Source organism: Lampetra planeri, chromosome 11 (assembly GCF_965212315.1).
Source record: "Lampetra planeri chromosome 11, kcLamPlan1.2.h2, whole genome shotgun sequence".
Lineage (NCBI taxonomy): Eukaryota > Metazoa > Chordata > Hyperoartia > Petromyzontiformes > Petromyzontidae > Lampetra > Lampetra planeri.
Genome location: NC_136117.1, coordinates 10,068,819 through 10,091,004, shown reverse-complemented (window position 1 = coordinate 10,091,004; position 22,186 = coordinate 10,068,819). Strand labels below are relative to the sequence as shown.

At 41.5% G+C, this 22,186-nt stretch overlaps 1 protein-coding gene across 1 annotated transcript in view; it reads right to left on the bottom strand.

Annotated features, from left to right (window-relative positions):
• Nucleotides 1-595: 595 nt before the first annotated feature.
• LOC144721433 (voltage-dependent calcium channel subunit alpha-2/delta-2-like) overlaps nt 596-22,186 on the bottom strand; it is a 37,947-nt gene continuing 16,356 nt past the window's right edge. The window contains exons 9-21 of the mRNA XM_078599046.1: nt 21,464-21,525; nt 20,369-20,466; nt 18,629-18,689; nt 16,214-16,311; nt 12,955-13,045; nt 12,434-12,496; nt 11,970-12,083; nt 8,887-8,975; nt 8,008-8,102; nt 7,849-7,893; nt 5,522-5,593; nt 2,481-2,633; nt 596-660 (exon numbers count right to left, since the gene is read on the bottom strand). Of these exons, the coding sequence (XP_078455172.1) occupies nt 604-660; nt 2,481-2,633; nt 5,522-5,593; nt 7,849-7,893; nt 8,008-8,102; nt 8,887-8,975; nt 11,970-12,083; nt 12,434-12,496; nt 12,955-13,045; nt 16,214-16,311; nt 18,629-18,689; nt 20,369-20,466; nt 21,464-21,525 (1,098 nt within the window). The 3' untranslated portion in view covers nt 596-603. The remainder of the gene's footprint in view (nt 661-2,480; nt 2,634-5,521; nt 5,594-7,848; nt 7,894-8,007; nt 8,103-8,886; nt 8,976-11,969; nt 12,084-12,433; nt 12,497-12,954; nt 13,046-16,213; nt 16,312-18,628; nt 18,690-20,368; nt 20,467-21,463; nt 21,526-22,186) is intronic.

The window sequence follows — 22,186 nt, the reverse complement described above, 5'->3', positions numbered from 1 at the left end:
ATACAAAAAAAATAATGTCCAATACCAGGCATCTTTATTTATATACTAGCATACCATAACGACGATCTCGCTTCTAGATTTGAAGTTTTCGTGACTGCAAGGGTCCATACTCTTTGGTTTTTTCGGTAAAGTCACGTAGGTAAAGAAGAATATAAAAATAAATTAAATTACTGTATCAAGTCATACAGTAATTTTGCTGTGACGGTGCCACCTGAAGACGGAAGCTTGTGTTGCCTCCAAAACGTCGTGATTTAATTTTTTTTATTTTAATTTTATTTTTTACCTACGTGACTTTACCGAAAAAACCAAAGAAGACAGTGTCGCTGTTGTAATTTTCCTCACTTGTAAAAACTTGTCGAGTAATTGAAAAGCATATTGCAGAAATGTTCCGATTAAAGAGAATCAAACTAAATTATTTGAGTACGTGCAAAGATTTTCCAGGTGGTGAGCGTTTATTTTTGGTGTGAAATGTGCGACAAAGCAATATTTCTTGATGTTGAAAAATAACCTTATGATGAAAAATAACCTTGCATTAGGAAATAAGATGTGTGAACTCGTATGGTTTGCAATTTATTCAGCATGAAGATTGTCCCCGGTTTATACTCACCATGCCGCTGCAGAGAGCCACCAGGCAAGGTTTAGGATGTCATATATTTTTGGCTGAAAAAAAACAAACAAACCCCAACATCAACATTACATGAATACCAAAGCAAATATATCAACACATTTGTGCGAAATTTCTTTCAGCTCAAGTACACAGACACACGTACGTTATTTATGTACGTTACTTTGATGACTCAACTGCACGCAGCCTTGATCCTCGGCACAGAATTGCAACTGCTCGAGACCCCTCGCCTTCAAGCAAAGTAAATTTGAAAAAAAAGCGACATCGCTTCTTCCACTATCACAGCAAATGAGCAGGTCGCGGTGGGCCTTTACGTAACATGGTGCAGCCTCTACTTTCACCAAAGGGGAGAGCAGAGCATCGCTCCGTATTGGTGACGTTTCTGCATTTTCTTCCACCGATGCTGGATAAAGCGGCATCGAAGTATAATTATAATCCAATTTCAGCATTAAACAATTACATCATACCCAGCGATGAATATTTACCGTCATAATTCGTATGACACACTATTACCCAATTACAACTGTGCGTCTGATGCAAATTCTGTTTAGTAGTAATAGTATTTTGATTTAAAGCTTTCGTGACTGCAGGGATTTATATTCTTGGTTCTTTCGGTAAAGTCACGTAGAAGGGAAATAATAAAATAATAATAAATATCTTTTTTGTGTTTGATATTTTTATTATTTCCCTTCTACGTGACTTTACTGAAAGAACCAAGAATAGTAATAGTATTGTTTTAATGACTTTTATACCTGTTTTCGCCGTGTAGAAACACGTATTTGTGTTCCCCAGAGTGGAATGTCAGTGTGTCAGCTTTACGCCTGTGCTGTTTAGCTCTCTTGATTTGTTTTCGGGTTGTACCGCATTTTGTTCGGTGTGACGTCTGACTTGCTCGGGAGCTTCGCCATGCTGGGCATCACGTGGTAGAACCTGAAACCACTTCAGAGAGCTATTGGAGCCCACAATGGATTGCTCCCCGACTCCGTTACAATTCTCCCGTGATTTTCCCAGCATGACTATGCTCATCCTGTTCTGAACTGATACAAGGCATCTCTCGGAGCCGTAATGGTGAGCTATGGCTATGCGCTTAATTGAGACAGTTTGCACAGCTACGTGATGCTGTTATATCATGAACTATGGCTGCAAAATGGAATACAGCTCATTTGTATATTTGGCATGTGCCCCTTTCTTAGAGCACACAGGTTATCATGAAGTTGCTCTGTCTACATTTCAGAGATGGGTAGAGTTTAGCAGTGGGCGGCAATGTGCCATTCAGTTTTCCGCAATTAAGTTATTTACGAATATTGCTACATTGGACTGTGACGCAAGCACACACGGCTTACTCGTTTTCAAATAACGTATACGGGATCTTTAAAAAGCCACTGTGAAGCAGACAGCGTGTATATTTGGTTAATACACCCGCAGCATTGACCAGGGCGACCACAGAGCTGGAACCACAAACCTCTGCGACAAGCAGCAAACCCGATATTGCTCGACTAGCCATGACGTTGGCGTCATCTGGTCGAACACCATATGAGACGAGGCTCTAAAGAAAGCTGTCTCTGGTGTGGACCAATCAGTTTCAAATACAATGCATACATTATCAGAGTATTGTTTTTTGTTTGCACTTGACTGCAAGTATTGTGGTTAATGTAAGCATGATTCCTTGTAAAAGGTATCAGTTTTGTTGCCAGAAAAAAGGGCAAAAACCCTATTAGTAGCCATGACGTTGTACCTAGAGACCGTTGTGAACCGACATTGCAATCCAAGCTATGTATTATGCCCTGAGCAGCGAGCGAGAGAGCCCCCCCACGTCCTCCCCCCGAAGGGGTGTGCGGTGCCGGGGACCACTTACGATGCGGATGGATCTGTGCGCGGCGCCCGCGTGCGACTCGGGCGGAGGGTCGCACACCGACTGGTAGTCGTAGGACTCGACGCGCGAGTACACCGCCAGTCTGTGCATCTCGTGGAACAGGTGGGGGTCCACCTCCCCGAAGAACTCGCCCAGCTGCGCGGTGAACGACATTCGGAGTGGGAACAGACGTGCGGATTTGGTGTCTTGCACAAACAACAACAATCACCTTCACTCGACCATTAACTATGGAGTGGCAATAAAGGAGACTGGGCCCATCGAGGAGATGGGAAGCGATTAAAACGCATTCCTGCGGAGGGAGCTGGTAGGAACGTTGGGTTGCTTGGTCAATGGCCAGGGTCAACGGCGGCGTGGTGTATTCCGCAAATATGCCCAACTGTGAGGGCGGGCACAAGCCGGCGTGAGTAGGTTAAACGTTGAGTTTTATAAGGGCACCACGGGGTGACCAGCCCCTCCCCACCCAGCCCCTCCCCACCCAGCCCCTCCCCACCCAACACCTCCCCACCCTCCCCTCCCCACCCAGCCCCTCCCCCCCCCACTCTCCCCTCTCCACCCAGCCCCACCCCTCCCATTTTTGGATTCACGACGGACGGACAGACACAATAATCCCCTGTGGGCTGGTGGAACCAGGAGGTTCCTACCAGTATCAGTTCGTATGCAGGAGGTGCTAAGGTGGATCGTTGCATTCTAGGATCGTGAGAGGTGGTGGTGGCTTGTTGAGGCCTTCATTCAGAAATATATTGACCATGCCTGATGATTACGATAACAAAAATATACAGACGACCAAATCACCCAGAATGCATCTGATCTTTTCAGATCTCGGAGGCTAAGCAATGTTGACCCTGGATAGTGCTTGGATGGGCAATCACCATCCACAGATTGTCAAGTATGAAAAATTAAACTGGGTTTTACCCTATACATTGTCTTTCTACTGTTCGCCTTTTGGCGTTCTCTGGTCTGACATGGGTCTGACTAGGCTATAAAGAAAAGGCTGTCTCTGGTGCAGGCCAATCAGTTTCAAAGACAATGCCATATATATAATTATCAGAGCATGTTTGTTTGTATGTATGTTCACCACAAATGCGTGTGGTTAACACAGACTTGATTCCTTGCAAAATGTATCTACGTGGTGTTTGAACATCTTAAAACCTTCTGTTTTATTGCCAGAGAGGGTAAAACCTATTCTTATTTTTCATACTTTGACACCGGCAAAAAAAGGTCCCAGGATTGTCACAGGGCTACGGGTATTCATGGTGGGCAGCAGAGGGCAGTGCCGCAAGATCCATTGCTGCTCTCACGTGTCTGCTCTGTGCCTTCACCAGCCGGCACTGTGATGACGTTTGATGAAATAACCCACGTGACCTTCACCAACACTCACCCAGCAACGGATGGACTAAAGAGCCGTATATAACAGAATATGTGACAGGTTGACATTTTGGGCAACGGCCCTTGATGTGGTACAGCGAGAGGGTGGAGAAGTTTAGCTGACTGAAAGCCAGAGGCTGCACTTTACACTATGGTGTACTGTGAAAATGAAAAGTTTAATTAACATTTTTGACTTAAACCAGTTAAATGTTTTCAAACTTAAAAAAAAGATTGATACGTTAATGCCCACCAATGACAAATTCATTATAAGTCAATTAAAAATAATTATTTGACAACCTTGTTAAAACGTCTCAATTGCCACAATCCCCCAGAGCGTTAAGCACAATCCCTCTGACCCCATTTATCTCTGCTCTGAAGAATGGCCGATACCATACACACCAGCTTGTTACACACTTATCTGCTGTAAGCCAGTGCTAACGATAAGTACTTATCAGCTGTCTGCCCATCTGTCTTGTCTGTAGAGCTGGGGGGGGGGTCACGATAACTTTCACAAAGATGATCCAAAATACACAAAAGACTTACCCTGCAGAAATCTGGTGAAATGTATCAAAGGGTTGCCCAAAAATTGGGTGATTATAACCATCGCTTAAAGAATAAATGTTTGTGACAAAGGCATTTACATCATCGCGTGCTATGTCGTCTTGTTCTGTGGCTCAGCAGGAGACGTTATACATCGCTAATGAAATACTTCCGAGGACTAATGCAAGCGCTGGTACAAAATTCATGCATATGTACACATGATCTTTCTCCTCCGTGTTTATTTGTGCGCGCGATTGAAAACTCACTTCTTTCGAACTGCTTTTTGTGTTTAGTTTATTGTTCGTCCCCCGCACCGATGAGTAGCACGGTTGGCTACGTACGGCGCGAAAGAAGTTCAACATACATAAGCGCACCACCGTCAACAGAGAGACTCACTTATTTTTTCTTACGATCTTCCATTCAGACCTCCCGTTGGAAATTGATGCTCTCTCTAGAGCTAATCCATATTGGGACTTTTGTTGTAAATTGTATGCTTTTAAATTGATTTATGAACTTTATTTATGCCTGAGCTGTGTGTTTTTACGACAATTATTTGATTGCACAGTTTCTCTACGTGATCTGAATGCATGAGCAACATGGCTTTTGCAATTAGAATGCACATGAAGAATGTTAACCATATTCAGCTGCCTTGACAGGACACATATTACGAGCGTTGCATTGGTTTGCACATTTGTGAATTCCCAAAGGATAATTACTTAACACATTCCTGCGGAGGGAGCTGGTAGGAACGTTGGGTTGCTCGGTCAATAGCCAGGGAAAACGGCGGCGTGGTGTATTCCGCAAATATGCCCGACTGTGAGGGCGGGCACAAGCCGGCGTGAGTCGGTTAAACGTTGAGTTTTATAAGGGCACCACGGGATGACCAGCCCCTCCCCACCCAGCCCCACCCCTCCCACCCCCCCACCCAGCCCCTCCCCAACTTCCCCACCCAGCCCCTCCCCATCCTCCCCACCCAGCCCCTCCCCACCCAGCCCCTCCCTGCACGACGGACGGACACAATAATCCCCCGTGGGCTGGTGTAGCCAGAGGTTCCTACCAGTATTAAACTGAGAATAATGCCGTGCTGTACTAGTCATTTGTCAGTGCACCACTATTACCTTTTCTTGGTGAGATTCTTGGTTTGAAAATACGAGGAAACCTCCATCATCCAACACCACACATTCCAAGATCTGAGAAAATGTACACAACCATCAACTCAACACCACATCATCATCATTAAACAGTATACTCAAAGCTATAATGTGTAAGTATGTATGTTGAAATTATTTCGCAGCGTACGTAGGCAACTATGCTAATCTAAGGTGCGGAGGAAGGATAACAAACTAAACACAAAATGCAGTTCCAAAGAAATGAGTTTTCAACCTAGATTTAAAAGTGCATAGGCCAAGTGGCTTCCCAACATCAGAACAGTGTTGCAAACGGCCGCAGAAGCGCATCTGAAGGCGTGCAATGCGGCGACCGTCTTTGTTCGATGGACAGCCAAAACACTGCATTTTTGATGCATAGTGAGCCATGCCACATGGGAAATTAACAGGATGCTTTGCATCTTGTATGTATTATCGGGACTGGGCATGTTCTCAGCTCTTCAAGGCTGTAGCGACAGTACTCTGCCACCAGCTGCTATGCCAATGCAACCAGCACTCTGTACTGGGTGATTGTAATGCCACTCCATTATTGTGTTTATCCTATATATTGGAAACAAATGAATTTTGCTGTATGATAGAGCACTACCCACGTTCAATGGCATTATAAAATGTGTGTGTATGTGTTTTAATGGGATTCGTTTGCTTGCTTGATGAGGGGACAGCACTGGCCCTGGTAAATAAACTCCAAGCTCATGACAGCTGAGTGTGTCACGTGGTCAGGCTTGTTGCCTTGAAAAAAACACCCCGCCTTGTTATGGGAAGGGGCATGTCTCGCACTAGCGCAAGTAGAGGATAATTGCATTCTAGATTTGAAGCTTTCGTGACTGCAAGGATTCATACTCTTAGGTTTTTTCGGTAAAGTCACGTAGGTAAAAAATAAAATTACTAAAAGTAATAATAGAAATAAAATTAAATAATAAATCACGACGTTTCGGAGGCAACACAAGTCTCCGTCATCAGGTGGGACCGTCACAGCTAAAATTACTGCATCAAGTGAGGCAAAATTCCAAGAGACCAGCCCTTAAATACAAGTTAAGGGGGGAGGGGCTTATCTGAATGTGGTAACCAGGGAATGGAACGTGGGGGTGGTGGGCGGGGCTACAAGAGAAATTGGCCAACGTCGTCAATGCACAAGAGAACAATCGGTGTACCTCGACCTAAACCGGTGTTGGTTGAGAATCCAAATACAAAAAAGCAGTACTGTTAAACGCTGGGGATGTCAACACTCGGTAAAGTAGAAAAGTACCTGTCAAATAAGATGGTACAAATATGTGTAGTTAAATCTTTTTTGCATGGTTAATAACATCTTTCCAATGATTACTCAGTTTGTACCCATCATCACGGTTGAAGTTATGTCTGTGTTTGTAAATCTGGATGGCTTCGTGTACAAACCTTTAATTGCATGTAAATGATCTGTGTCTTGAGTGGCGCATTGTTACGCAGCTGGCAGAAACCGAGACGTTCAATGTTCCCGGGAGGACTTAGGAGATTTCCCAGAACAGCAAACCTCAACAAAAGATAACTCCACTGGAACACCAATATAGGTGGCAACCCTGAGTTGCGGTTTAGCTCGGCTAAAGCAGTGTTTGAAGACAGTGGGTGAGGGTTTCTGGAGGAGAGGCATCCTCTGAGAAAATACCGTGGCCATGCATGTACAGTATGTATGTTGAACTTCTTTTGCACGTTACGTAGCCAAACGTACTAATGTGTAGGTGCGGGACATGGTCAGCTTCCAAGGTTCCAAAATGACACGAATACTTTTTTTCCCCTGTGGGGGTTTTGTCAAAGGAATTATCATACAAAACTAACGTGGAAGTACTCAAAGGAATGACACAAATTTGCGGCTAGAAAACCCCACTTAAGAGATCTTACGAATATTGTGCACCTTTTAATAACCAGGGGGAGGCACTTCACGATCAACCAACTATTTCAGCAAACCAAATACTGCAACCAATGAATGAACGCAAGGGATATTTGACAACAGAGGCGAGGAAATGACACGAGGTTGGGTACTTAACAGCACCATTCCATTTAACTGTTGTCAAAGAAATGCAAGAGTGGAAGGTGGCAGCTTTCACGTGGCCCACTCTGTTAAGTGATACATAACGATTAGTGCCGTCAACCGGTGAACAGAACATCGATCAACGATCTCCCGGTCTCCAAGGCAACAACAGAAACGCATATTTGCCTGTACTTAACACAAGTGACTTGTATGCTTTTTATTTGATTGCAAAAGGAAAAGGGGAAAGTGTATGTCTTCTGACACGCTATTAACTTACATTACTTTTGGAATCGCAGTCCATTTCACAAGAGTTGTCCATGCACTGCAAAATCTAAAAATGGCACACGATTAGACAAGCATTGCATGTATAAATAGCAACGCAACATAAAACAAAAAAAATTGCTGTCGAATGCAAATACTGCCGAAATAAATGTACGACCTTTTTTTGATTCTTGCCTCTGTCTGTCTGATTATTGGTGAGGAGTCGGAATTTGGGCACCCAGAATTCGGGATTCAGCTTCACTCCGACCACTAAACACAAACAACGAGAAAAAAAATCCATGCAAAGCCTAAAAGTATCACCTTCAATCGGGGGGACATATGACGTTAATTGTCAATAGTTACAAACATTTCAGTCTCTGCATATATAGATTAGTAAAATAAAATGTAATGTGTAATCGGATTGGTTAAGTGATATAACAGCATAAATTATCGTCTTTTATCCACTGCTGGATGAAGGCCTCCCAAACCACATGCAAGTGAGGGTGGTGGTTTGACTGTACTTCACCGAGCCGGTGAGTGAGGGTTGGTGAAATAAACAGGCATCCCAAGACTGGTTCATATAAACAACGATAAAAATTTGTTTTATTTGACAAGGTAAGGCACACAAAGCTATATAGCGCTTTTTCAGAAGTGACCTGGCCACAATTGATAGCTCAATAAAGTGGCCTATCATGTGGAAATTTATAGCAACCAAATACTCTAAACACATGTTTATAAATGTGGATGGAAAAATCGGATGACCCAGAGAAAAATCCACACGACCACGGGGAGGACATGCAAACTTCAAATATCCAGGCGTCAAGGTCGGAATTGAACCCACGACCTCCTGTATACCAGGCAAGGTAGTGAACATATCGCCACTGTGGGAATTGAACCTAAGCCACTGGGTTCAAAGCGCAGTGCTTTATCCCCATTGCAATCAACACTCCCAGCCCAATTGCAATATTGCAAAAAAATCGATTAATTCCAAAAAAAGTGAGTGTAGTGTTTTTTGTTCAAACTGCAGAGACTCCGGCCTTGCCAAGCGCTTCACCTGCAGGTCGCAGGCTCTTGCCATCGATGTTGACGTCGACAACGCGTGAAGCCAGGATTCCCATGGACACGTTGGCACCATATGCTTGCCTTGTGGCTGAAAAACACAAAACCCATTAATCATAGTATCTTGTATACATGTTGTTAAGTGTTTTCCGCACAGATGAACACTAAATGATTTTCTAAAAGACGAAAGGTCGCAGAGAAACTTATGGGATGAAAGCAGAAGGTTGGGCAAATATGGGGGAAATTATTGGGGTAGTGACAACAGCTATGGCTAGGCGGATGTGGCATGTGCCTGCAATGTACCACTGTGAAGGCATATATTGGTGGATCGCACAAATGTTGCAAAAATCCCTCCCTGTAGGTGCCAAAGTGACATACCCTGGTTTGTCAGGCGAAGGCAGAAAAGCAAAGTGTGGACTAATATAATCTGTCCATTCTCTGCGTGCTCCGGGTTCCTCTCATATGTACATATAATCATTAATTGGCTGAAAACATCTTAAGACATAGAGGACTGCAAAGCTTGGGAGATTGTTGGACCCGTCTCACCACCTGGCTGCCTTCCAGCTTGTCTGTGATTCCTCATCGATTGTGAGATGAAATTTGCACGAACAATGCTATATAAAACTAAAGATTATTATATAATCATAGCAATGCTCTCCTTGACACAATATTGATTCTATATCATGAACTGATATGGTGAACTGACTGTGGCTACCTCCTTGGTTCCATGAATCAATACATGTCTGCTTGGCTCCAATCTTAACAAACTGTGGCTCGTATTCACCTGTGCTTCTTTCTCTTTGTTGAAAAAATATAACCTCGAAAGGTATGCATGTGACATATAGCCTCAAACATTTGTAGCTTTCAGTAGTATAGGCAAGGTTGTATTGGATTGCAAAGTGTGAAACTACTTTTGATTAACAATTGACGGAACTGTGTCATATTGTGTAATTCTAGTAAAGATGACATTGGAATCCCAAAACAGGCTGGGCTGTGAGTTAGAAGGAGATAGAAATATAGCCAATGGATTACTGAATCCATCTGTGTGGGCGTTTTTGCACTACCCCCAAATATGTGCGAGTTTTATTTTAGAACTATGTTTTTCTTCCCCGATACAAAACACTCAATAATGGAACTGGCCAAACATCCCAATACAGGACCCTCCAGCCAATGAGTCTTCAGACTCAGTTTGAAAATCTCCTCGATAATTATGTTCTCGTGGTGTCTGATTGGCTCGCACAACCTGTGGATGGACATCACAACCACTAAGGTGCGTCGACTCTGAGCAGCTGAATAGGCTGGGAGGTGGGAGAGTGGGGGGGGGGGTTGGATGGGGGCAGGTGGGGGCTCAAGACTGGTTCAGACAGCCATGGTCAGGAATCAAAAGCAGGTTCACCGATTCACACTGCACTGCGAGAACTAGAGTCGCAGCTCCACTTAAAGTTGTAGGAAGGAAAATCCAAATAACAGCAAACAATGTAGACACGTAGTCTACATGCTGAAAAAAATATAACCTTACAAAATATAGCTGGACATTACTTTAATACAACGATAAACAACTCTATGAAATGAAACTTGTTAAAACTGTGTAATGATGTTTTAATACATGTGATGTGTACACATTACAATGTGTATGTTTCATAATTAGGGATAAAATGTACACTGACATTCCAGCCAACTGGTCATACGAATAACTAAAGGAACTGATATACTTCTGATTCAATAAGCACCTTAAAGTGAACCCTGATTAGTCTTGAACACGGATGTATGGGTGCTTGTAATTAGGGGGATGTAACGACGCATCGATTACATTTTGATTCACACACTCACGATAGATCCGTTGGACAATAGCACACATTCTTTTTTCATACGCATTCATTAATTGTACTTTATTTCACATGGCCCCTGCAGACAGTTAAGAGGTGCCACAAATTGAACCGTGTAGCTGACGTGGGAATTGAGAGGTGTGTCAGAAATATAATTATAATATATAACTGATTCTTGAATTGAATTGTGACCCCCAACAGGGGTGACAATCGATTGCATGATAGCAGAGGTTCACATTGGGTTGGACCGACTGACAATGGTACCAGTAACTGTTTGTTATCCTGTGGTCACACTGCCCCCTGCTGGCTACAAAGTGTAATAAAGCTCGTTGAGGCAACTTATGGATTTCGTCTTTTATTCACCTTATCGTACAGTTTACTCCACGCTGCTGATAGGCAGCGTGAGAGGGACAGATATAGAGATGCACTGCAACGTGGCAACTCGGAGCCCCGCTCCCACGTGGCCTCCCTCCTCTGTTTGTTCCCGTTCTGACCCCGTGTCGTTCGTCTCTACCCCTATTTAATACCCGGGTCACGTGGTACGTTTCCGCCAATCCTCGTTAGCCTGCATCGAATCTTCCAGGCTCCCTCATCAGCTCCCGGGACCACGCCCCTAACTCATCTCCCCATTGGCTGAGGCCCAAGCCAGCAGAACCAATCCTTATAGCGGTCACCTTTCCATCACGTCAGGGCCATGCCCCCAGGCTTCCCCCCATTGGCTGTAAACCAGGACCTGCAGAGCCAATCACCATGACGAGTTGTGATACGTCAGTGAGCCGGATATAGCCTCATATTACAAAAGTATATAACAAGCCCTTCTTCAATCCAAGCTGCATTCGAGCACACGCACCACGAGACAGTACAGTTACTCGAATAGGTATGATCCATTTAAAGATACCCTAATACTTTCTAATGACCCCCATTACTTTAATCTCCGCAGGTGATTGACTAATGTGAAAGCGACGGCCCCGTATCTCACGGAGGTGAGCACTGACGATTGAAAAAGTGCATTGAGATTGGTGGGAGACGTGTCGTGCCTTTGAATGAACATACAGTCTGCTATACTGCATAATTTATCCCTCTATGACTTTAGTGAAGTGTCTATAAATGCATCAGTCCATATTTTAATCCAGCGGTCTGAAACAATTATGCATCATTATTAAATCTTAATGCTAACACACGTGGCAACTTTAGGTAATTCATCTATTGAAAGTGTGACTGGCACATTGTTGAAACGTGTTAATGTACTTGCTGAAAGTTACCTCCGAAATGTGTGGCCCTGTAGATGAATGACTTGTTGTCTAAGCTTCTCTTGTAATAACTGGATTCATGCGGTTCTGGATTTTCCTCCCATTCATCGTCACTGCTGTGAATTAAAGATTACACCAAATAAACACACGCTAACATGTCTAAAATATTATCATTACGCATGATAACATTTACAACATTCCAAACACAACTGTGAAGTCTGTAATTGAGGATAATTGTCCTTCATTTAATGTAAAAACCTATAAAAAATAATTATATTTTACACATTTTCCAGTACTAGTAACCCAATTTGTCACGTGTCCCCTGATGTGTTTCATATTGAAGAGTGTCGTGTTTGTGCAAGCATTACACAACTTAACTCACATTTCAAGTCCTAATTTAAATAATGCTTTTATACAATGGTGTTTTATCTGACTTCATATTTTTATATTGAAATTGACCCAATACCTGTAAGGGTATACCCTTGTAATTCCACCGTCCGTAGCCACAAAGAGTGTTAGAATGCCCATGCTGTACAGATAAATGCATAAAGTCACGTTACAATAGTTATACAATTCCGTAACAACAAAAACACATCTTGCAACTCAAATAGACAGCCATTAAAGTATTGAAAAAGCGAACATCCAAATTATATTTTCTATTCTTGTGTATGGCAATATGTTCCGGAGCTAAATGCCAATGTCTGCGAGCCACGAGAGGGCTTCAGGAGAGACTTCGTGTAGTTTTGCTGCTCCAACGTTCAGGGAGCGCAGACCACACTGGTTTCTTATTTGGCCCATAGTTTGGGTTGTATTTCCATAGCCTGCGGCTTGTCTTTAATTTTTCTATTCGTGAAGGAGGTGTGCGCATCGGCCTGTTGATGGGCTCTGATGCGGTTGATGGCTACACCTGTGTCTTTCGTAATATCAAAGCCAGGAGGCGCGATATTTGAGATATCCAAAGAAGAACAACGGCGGGCCACTTCTCACCTTGCTATATTTTGTTTTTGCCAATGCGTTTGAGCCAACTTTGCAGTGATCCCAGCATCAAGAATGAGGTTGTATATCATATCTGTGTTGCCTGAAAGTGAAAGAGCAACCACAATTGAAATTATTATACCACCAACAGTTGGCGACGTACGATGCAAAAGAAGTTCAACATACATAAAACACACGTAGGCTTTCGCGACCAATATTATTCATAATAAAGGTTTTTGGGTTAGATCGCGTTATTTATAAATGTGTCACAACCCTCCACCACCCGACACGGCCAATCAGTAAAAAATGTGTCACGTTGACAAAAGACAAATAGTTCACTATTATTTAGCCCACTGGTGTGTTGAAGAGTGAATCCACAACATTTACAATTTTTGAGTACGACGTTTCGCTGGTAATTACATCCAGCATCATCGGGCAATTTGCCAGAAGAGTGAAGCCCTCCACCTGCTCCCGGTCTTAAATAGAGCAGCAGCAGGGTGACGTCATCATTTAACCAAATCAGGTGCAGAGATCAGAGGCGGAGAGGGGGGGGGGTGATTATATAATAGATTAGTAATTAATTAATTGTTATGATTAGTAATTAGTTGTAATGTGTATTATTTAATAATTGTACCCAATCACTATACCCAATCAGGTGCCTAAATCAGATGGTGGCGGAGGGGGGGTTATTGTAATTATATACTACGTTAGTAATCAGTCAATTAGTATGTGTTTCCCCTATAAGGAATTGTAATATGTATTATTTAATAATACGCTTCCAGGCCGCACTAGGCCTGTAGCAGTCAGAGCGATTACAGTTATTTGTATTTCTCTCAATTTCAATGGAATCTCTAATTAGTCTTGGCCAGAAATAATCATTTTACACAACACTTCAACGTTATCAAAATCAATTGAGTGGCCTTGTTGGCAAGTATGTTCTGCAACTGCCCACAGTTGTGTTTGAGATAATTTAATATTTCTTTGGTGTTCTTTTAGTCTTATGCTGATGTTGCATCCCGTCTGTCCAATATAGCATCTGCCACATAAGCAATTAATCCGATATACACCTTCTGTTGATAATTTAGGTAATTCGTCTTTAGTACAAAATACTAGTTTTAGAATTTTGTGTACTGTACCAAATCTTACTTTAATGTTTTGCAAAACACGGGCTAATGTGTCAGTTACTCCTGAGATATATGGTATTCTAATTGTTTTAATAATCTGATCACTTTTAGCAGTGTTGCTTTGCGATCGTGATTTGGCATTCAGTGCTCTGTTAATTTGAGCATTATTGTAGCCATTCTGTCGTAGTGCTTCTTTAACATGTTTAACCTCTCTCCCTAGACTTTCACCATCTGACACTGTTTTAGCCCGATGTATGAGCGTCTTGATAAGTGAAGATTTCTGAGCTGGGTGATGATGTGAATCTGCATTCAGATAGGCATCAGTGTGCATTCCCTTTCGGTAAACGCTGTGTGTTATTTTGCCATTTAGGCCATGTCCAAGCAAAATATGTAGGAAAGGGAGTGTGTTATTCACCTCCGTTTCCATGGTGAACTGGATGGCCGGGTTTTGTGCATTTAGATGATTTAGAAATGCTTTAAGTGTATCTTTACCATGTGACCAGACAACCAAAGTGTCATCAACATATATAATGTACTTGAGGCAAGTGCTCTTGTTTCAAAGTTTTCCATGTACAGATTTGCTATAGCAGGTTATAAAGGAGAGCCCATTGTTGCTCCTTCCTTTTGTTTAAAGAAATCACCTCTCCATAAGAAGTAAGTGTTATTTAAACAATGGTCAGCTAAATTTTGATTTAAAGCTTTCGTGACTGCAGGGATTCATATTCTTGGTTCTTTCGGTAAAGTCACGTAGAAGGGAAACAATAAAAAAAAATATAAAACAATATTGTTTTATATTTTTATAATTTTATTGTAAAAAAACAATCGTGTTTTATATTTGTATTATTTTGTTTCCCTTCTACGTGACTTTACCGAAAGAACCAAGAATATAATGGTCAGCTAGTTTTGGAATTTCTTTTGCTAAACCTGTATTCTTTACTAGTGTGTCAAGTAATTTAAACGACTCATTAACTGGAACCTTAGTGAATAGAGAAATCACATCAAAACTCACCAGAATATCACGGGGGTTAAGTTCAATATCTTTAATCACATTCACAAGATGTTCTGAATTTCTTATGAATGAAGATGTCCTACCGATGTAGGGCTGTATTTGTTTAGTTATATAGTTTGCTAATTTATATGTGGCAGAGCTAATTGTACTTACTATGGGTCGTAATGGGATGCCGATTTTATGAATCTTTGGTAGCCCATACAGTCTAGGTGGTTTTGAGCCCCTTGGCCTAATTTGGTATTGCTCAGTCTTGGGGATTAATGAATTTGCAATTATTGCAGTAGTCTTACGTTCTAAAGTATTAGTTGGATCTCGTTTAATTCTAACATAGTTACTTTCCTCTGGTAAATCTTTCATTTTATTATCATAATTAGCTCGTGACATCACTACAGTATCATCTGCCAGAATTTGAATATCAGACCCCCCCCCCTCAAATATGACGTCACAAAGCTCTGCCCCCCTCCCCCCAAAACCATATTTCCATTTGAAAATAAAACATGCTTCAAATCGCTTTAAAATATTGTCATTGTAGTGCGTATTTAATGTGGCGCTGCACTCTGATGTTGTAGGAGAAAACATTTATTAAAAAGTCTATTTAATTAAGTAGAACGTGTTGTCTATTTATTTAAAGTTGCGCATTTTGATGTGACGTCACATTTCTCAAAACCCCCCCTCGTCACACATCGTCACAAATATCTAACCCCCCTCCCCTAGGTGCGTGACGTCATTTATGGACGACCCCCTGCTGCTGCACACACTCTCACCCTTCACACAACCCCCACCACGATTCTAATCCTAAAGAGTGAAGGTGCTGAGCCAAAAGAGGAGGAGCCTAATAAGGGAAGGGTGGGGCCAAAGCAATAAAGGGCGGGGCCTACAGAGGAAGAGGTGGGGTCTATGGAGTTTACAATTCCCTGTTAATTGAAGGTAATCATAGCATTTAATCAAAAATTTGCAGCAGGAAGCATAGCTTTTGTGTCATAGATGCGGCCAAAGCCCAATTAGTTATTATAATAATAATAATCTAAAAACTTAAATAAACCATTGTTTTTTTTTTAATGCAGTGAATATGCGTGTGCCCACTCCACACACGACCATCCCGTCTCACCGATGCCCACCTACTACGTAAATCACTCACAATGCTCCGAATCCGGCGTTTTTTTCTCCATCTCGCCAATAAATGTCCGCAGGAATTCAGCGTTGTCACTCATCGGTTTGAGATTTTTGCAGTACTCTCTAGGATACGGTTTAACAGACAAAGCAGCAATACACAATATCCATGCAAATCAAGGGTGTAGCAATTAATAACATTTTTTTATGCAGAATATAATTTATTAAGCATAGATTTTTTGTTGTTGTTTCCTTTATGTTGATTGTAAGGTGGTTGCTTGATTCTTTCAGCGACTCTAGAGAATGCTGCATTCACCACAATGTTAAAAAGGAGCACACATTCCTACAAAGCATCGCCTCTCTGAATGATGACGATTCAGGGAATTTGGTTGGTTGCATCATTACACCCATGACATTCTTCACCATAATAAAACAGGTACAGGATTTTACATACAGGTATCCCTCGATTTACGAATGAGATGTGTTCTTCAAAAAGACACGTGTAAAACGAAATTTCGTAAATCCAAATGTATTGTCCCATTATAAAAAAAAAACAATTACGGATGTGTTCCAGAAAGTAATTCCAACTATACTCTTAACCTAAACATATACACATATGTAACTTTTCACAATGCAATAATAATAATAATCTATTTAAAATTTAAATATTAAACATTTTCAGGGAACTCACCAAAAGATCTGCATGTTGGAATAACTGCAAAGGTGATGTGGAGGTGCTACTGTAGGGACACCGTGACACTGTCGTAGATGGATGACGCAGCTTCCCAAGTGGTTAATCGAAAAGTGTTCATAATTTGTGAATTGCGTTAACGCGCAGTTTTGTAAACCAAACATTCGTAAATCGAGGAATACCTCTATTGTCCTTGTTCAATGAGGTAGCTACTCCTAAATATAAATTGCATTCACGATCATTTCTCACAGTTTCCAGACATAATCCATGGTAGAAGTACATTTGTTTTATTAGTTAACATTTTTTTTCTATAGGAAAAATTCTGCCCGCGTTGCTACGTAACTAGAATTATAGAAAATACACCAATGCAAGATAAAACATGCGAGCACATCAAGTAACTCATTATGCATGTACGGTATAGCCCTGTGCGGGAACACCGTTAGCTCTCTTGTTATATCGAAGAGGTAATTTAGCACCGTGATATGATTGCATATAAACTCATTCAGCGTTGTCGAGGAGCATTATGGGTAATAACATAAACACTAATCACACCTCTGATGTGCGTCTCCCACATGTAAATAATGTATATTTTCAGTCATTTACTAATTGGCTTTCCAGAGTTTGCCTGCTTAAAAAAATGCTACTGGATAATATTGGTGTGGAAATCTGATCGGCGATTACATCATTTTTTTATATGCGGAGACACAACGCACTGTGAAATGAGCAGCTGTATAGTTATCGAGTGCCATGTACTGTCTCTCATTGTGTTGGCCTCAAGAGGTCTGGCCAAGGCACATGTATTTGTTTTTCCAGCAAAGGTGTATAGAGTCAGCACTTGCTATGGGGTGGACACCAACACTCTGATCCGTTTGTCATGGGCAAAATAAAACGTAATTTGGTGACAAATGCAGGTGCCTCAGATTGTCCACATTATGCACAGCGAGGGGCTGTTTTCATCTTACAAGAGGTTCTAAGAAATAATAAAGCACATCGCTGTCATGCAGAGATGCACCTGCAAAGCAACTGTAACAAAACTATTGTTTGAATATGCTAAGTGTACACACAATTTTGTTTTTACTATTTTGCTGTGCATTTAAACACCACCTTGTTTTGTAAAGTACACCTTTATCTTTTTAAATGTCAAACACAAAATTAGACCCATCATTTTTATATTTCAGATTTGCAAGGTTTACTCTTTGAAAATACAACCATAAATATTTGACACAAAAAACAGTCCTACAATTTCCTCAAAGCTTTTGAAACCATTGGCTACAGAATATGAATAATGCCTCAGGGAATCAGGTTAGGTTTTAGTTATTAATTTCCTACGAAAAGTGGGAAAAAGTGGCATAAATATTTATGCAGGAGAAATAGAAAATAATCACAGCTAAAGGTCACGATAAAAGGGCTAAAGTTTCACAGCCATGCAGAAAAACTATTTCAACATGTTTTTGTATTATACCAGGGAAGGCCCATTGAGCTATAGAGCTGCTTTTCAGAAGCAACCTGGCCACAAATAATAGCTTAACAAAATGGCTCATCATGTCGAAATTTGAAGCAGCCAAATACTCTAAAGAAGGGAGAAAAGTTGCAGTGGTTGTACACGGCACCTCTCATTCCCCTTGACACAATGACTAAGATCAGGCTGAATTTACTCATTTGTGCACAAGCGTCTACCCATTTTGATTTGCAAGTTCTGGTAAAGTCAAGAATAGGCAGAGGGAAGAGAACCCAATGAAGGAGGCAAACTACCTGGGGGCTATGAACACATGTCCAATGGTCTCGAAGGAGCTCGGCAAGAGGAACTCTAAATCTGCAAGCACAGATTGAGGAACAAGGGATTAATGAAATGTGCAGGAAGGCAGCAGGGCACGAAAGACAGCAGGGCAGGGCACGAATGGGGGTTTAGTCAGGAGACATTTTGAAAATGAGCGTGGCAGGTCAAACACATTTTCTGTTGATAGTTTCCCCGGAAGAATGATCTTAAAATGTTTATTAAAATTATACGTTCGAAGAGTTTGTGACACTACCTTAATTTTCGTTAACAACAAAGCTAGGAACACACGTGAAGACATATCTGCTGAAAATATAAAGCCAAAAAAAAACAAAGATGATTATGAGCATACATGTAGTGTAACCAAAGCCAATAAAGCATCAAAAGTCAATTAAACCGTTCATGCTTGCCTGCATATACTGCATGGAAATGAGTAAGAATCCAAATTATTATAATTACCATATTCACTAACCTGCTTAGGGATATACGTATGTAATCAAAGCTGGGAAGGTGGATGCTTAAACAAAGTTTCCGCAATCGATCTAGGAGGGGATTTACAATAATAAATAACCACTACACAAACATAACACTCTTAATATAGAACCTAGTGGGTAATTTTATTTCCATTAGGCCCGCTTCATCGCATACAGATGTGAGCAATAATTAAAGAGTGTTTCATTTCTGTACGGTTGTTTAATATCACAGTCCCTCACTGGATCTTGCCACCTGATGCTCGGGGAGAGAAAGGAAAGATGACTCGCTGTCGAGCTAAAAACAAGGATCGCTGCTGAGTCACACTAGAACTAGAGAAAAGGAAGGGCCACAGGCGAGAGCATTGGCTAGTGAGTAAAGGAGGCAAGGGTCAACTACTATGCAGGCAGACGATCAGTCCAGCGAAGGGAGGAGTCAGGGATTGGCAGGGGTCACACAACTAGCGGTTTAATACTTGCCCTCCTTGCGTGTGCCCTTTTTGACTGTGCAAGTCCGTCAAATGGGAAAGACAGAGAGAGAGAAGCAGAGATGGTGGGAGATCATGGGGACTTGAACAATATTTTATTCAAAAGGCGCATTGAATAAAAATATTGTCTGGCTTAAGCTGGCTATAGTTTTTGTTTATGCCGGGTATGCAAGAACAAACACCGAGGAGATACAATACTGGAATTCAAAAGCTGCTTTTGCGACCGCTCAGCACTCCTACTAGAAGTTAGAAAAAATACGCAAGTGGTTTTCACGAGCAGTCAGCATTGCCATGCAAAAGACTTCTCACAATGAAACCAATAGAATGCCATATAAGTAGATGCATACGTGGGTTAACGTAACATGAAATGTAAGTGAAAAAAAAAGTATTTCCGCATTTTTAAATACAGTAATAAGAAATAGTTTAAGCCCTCGCTCAAGTAACCACTAGATGCTGGCCTCCCAACACCGTGTCAGCTACTCTGGTTGTTTGACCATACTTCACCACGCTAATCAACGTGGGTAGGTGAAGGAGGCAACACAAGATTGGTTCAGATATGTACGCCGTGGTTGTCAATCGTGCTCAGGGTTTCTGGGTTCATACTGCACCGTATTAACCACTGTGTGACTGCTCCACCCCAGGACTTATACAAGAAAGCTATTAGGGCTATGCTGCAACGTCTGAACAAAATCTCTTTGTCATTGCATTAAAAATATTTATGCTTTATCCGCACGCACTGCAAAATTACATGAGCTTGCACTTGTGCTGATGATGTACTCACATTGTGCCTGTAGTATTTGGTCGGTAAGTGATGACCTGATGTAATAGTTGCTATAAGATGGCAAGACCAGAGCGAGGCTGTAAAACACCATCATAAACACGTTATGCATTAAAACACAAAGCAATAAAAACAGATTGATAATTGCCACCGGCGTCAGACTAATAAAAAAGAACCTGCCTTCCTCCTGCAAAAGAAATCAATAAATAACAATCATATACACACACAGTTTATAGTTTGCACAATACTGTAATGATGTTGGCTCATAATTTTGAGGTATGATATTTTTCAAGCCTTTAATGTGTCGGCAAGCAGTATTACACCTCCATTTTGAGACGAGTACTGTAAATGTGGAGCCACACTTTCAAAGACAGGAGGGCATATTCCACACTGTGTTGACGTCTGTGAAGGGTATCACCTGCGTGTACATCAAGATTAATCATGTGTGTGCGTGTGATGTGAACGATCTTTAGGAGAGTGGCTCTTGAATTTTGATATATGTCACACCGGGAAAAAGCATTGACTTGTTTAGTGATGATTTTTTTTTTACTTTTAGCTTAATAAATGAGGGCTTGGCATCACAAAGGGTTTTCCTCCAGAAAAAAATGTAAGGCGTCTGCAATTTGAAGGGTGGGCATGAGAGATGGTCACAAGCATGTGCCATGAAATCTACATTTGTTCGACAAAGACTGTGGGAAGAGACAACCTTGCCCTCCTTCCCATTCCCATGGCGATAGCACAAGGTGGATCATTTTGTGAGACAGAGCTGATGCTCCGTCCCAGCATACTCTCAAGACCTGTATAAGCCCCGACAATTGCATTCCTTGAAATGTGGGCCTCTTAGGGTTTGAATGAGTCCGCTCCGCGAGACAGAAGTGTGGGGGCATTAGCCCCGAAATCAATGCACATGGACACGAGGACAACTTGTCCATCAAAGCGACACAGGGTTTGAGCCCTTGACCCGCGGATTGCAAAGTGCTTTTTCGGGCTTTAAGTGTTCAAATGGCTATTTCATGTTAATAATGATGATTTGGCTACGATGTGGAAATCTAAAAAAGCTCTGAAGCAGCCACTTACCTGTATTCAGCCGACTGCATTGGTGTCCAAGTGTAAGTTCTCATGCTTTTATCTATGTACCTCTGTGGTGACAAAGAGCAGCGGGTTTTTTGAAGTTAACATTTGAAAATAAAGACGGTCATCATTTGAAATCTCCCGTTGTAGCCAACCATAATTTACACGTACATACATCTCTCTGTTTAAAATGCATGCATGACACAGGACGAGATATTTTCTCCAGACAAATGTATTGTGGTTAAACTCATTTGAAAATGGTATACTGCACTTGTTAAGTTCAATTGATAAAAAAAATAACATTTTATTCAATATTGACTTGAAATTATAAAGTAAAACTAGCAATTGTTGTTACATAAGATGGTAGTTATTCAGCAGAGTTGCAAGGATGCATCAATTAATTCATATTGATTCGAAAGTTCATGACACTTGCATAATTACTGTTGTATGCAATGAGTGCACGTGACCTCTGCAGCCACTTGAGGCGCTACATTCATCACAGTGTAAGTAAAATAATCGATTCTTAGATTGAATAACCGAGAGTGAATCATTCTACCTCTAATATTGAGCCACATGTTGTAATAATGTCACGATATAGGTTTTTTTCACTTGTGCTGTATAGTTCTCCAGTGTATTGTATGGCACGATATCCGACATTTTTCTCCGAGTACTGGGGGAGCTTCAGTTTCTGACAAAAGCTCTTATCACATCTCGTGAAATGTCAGACAT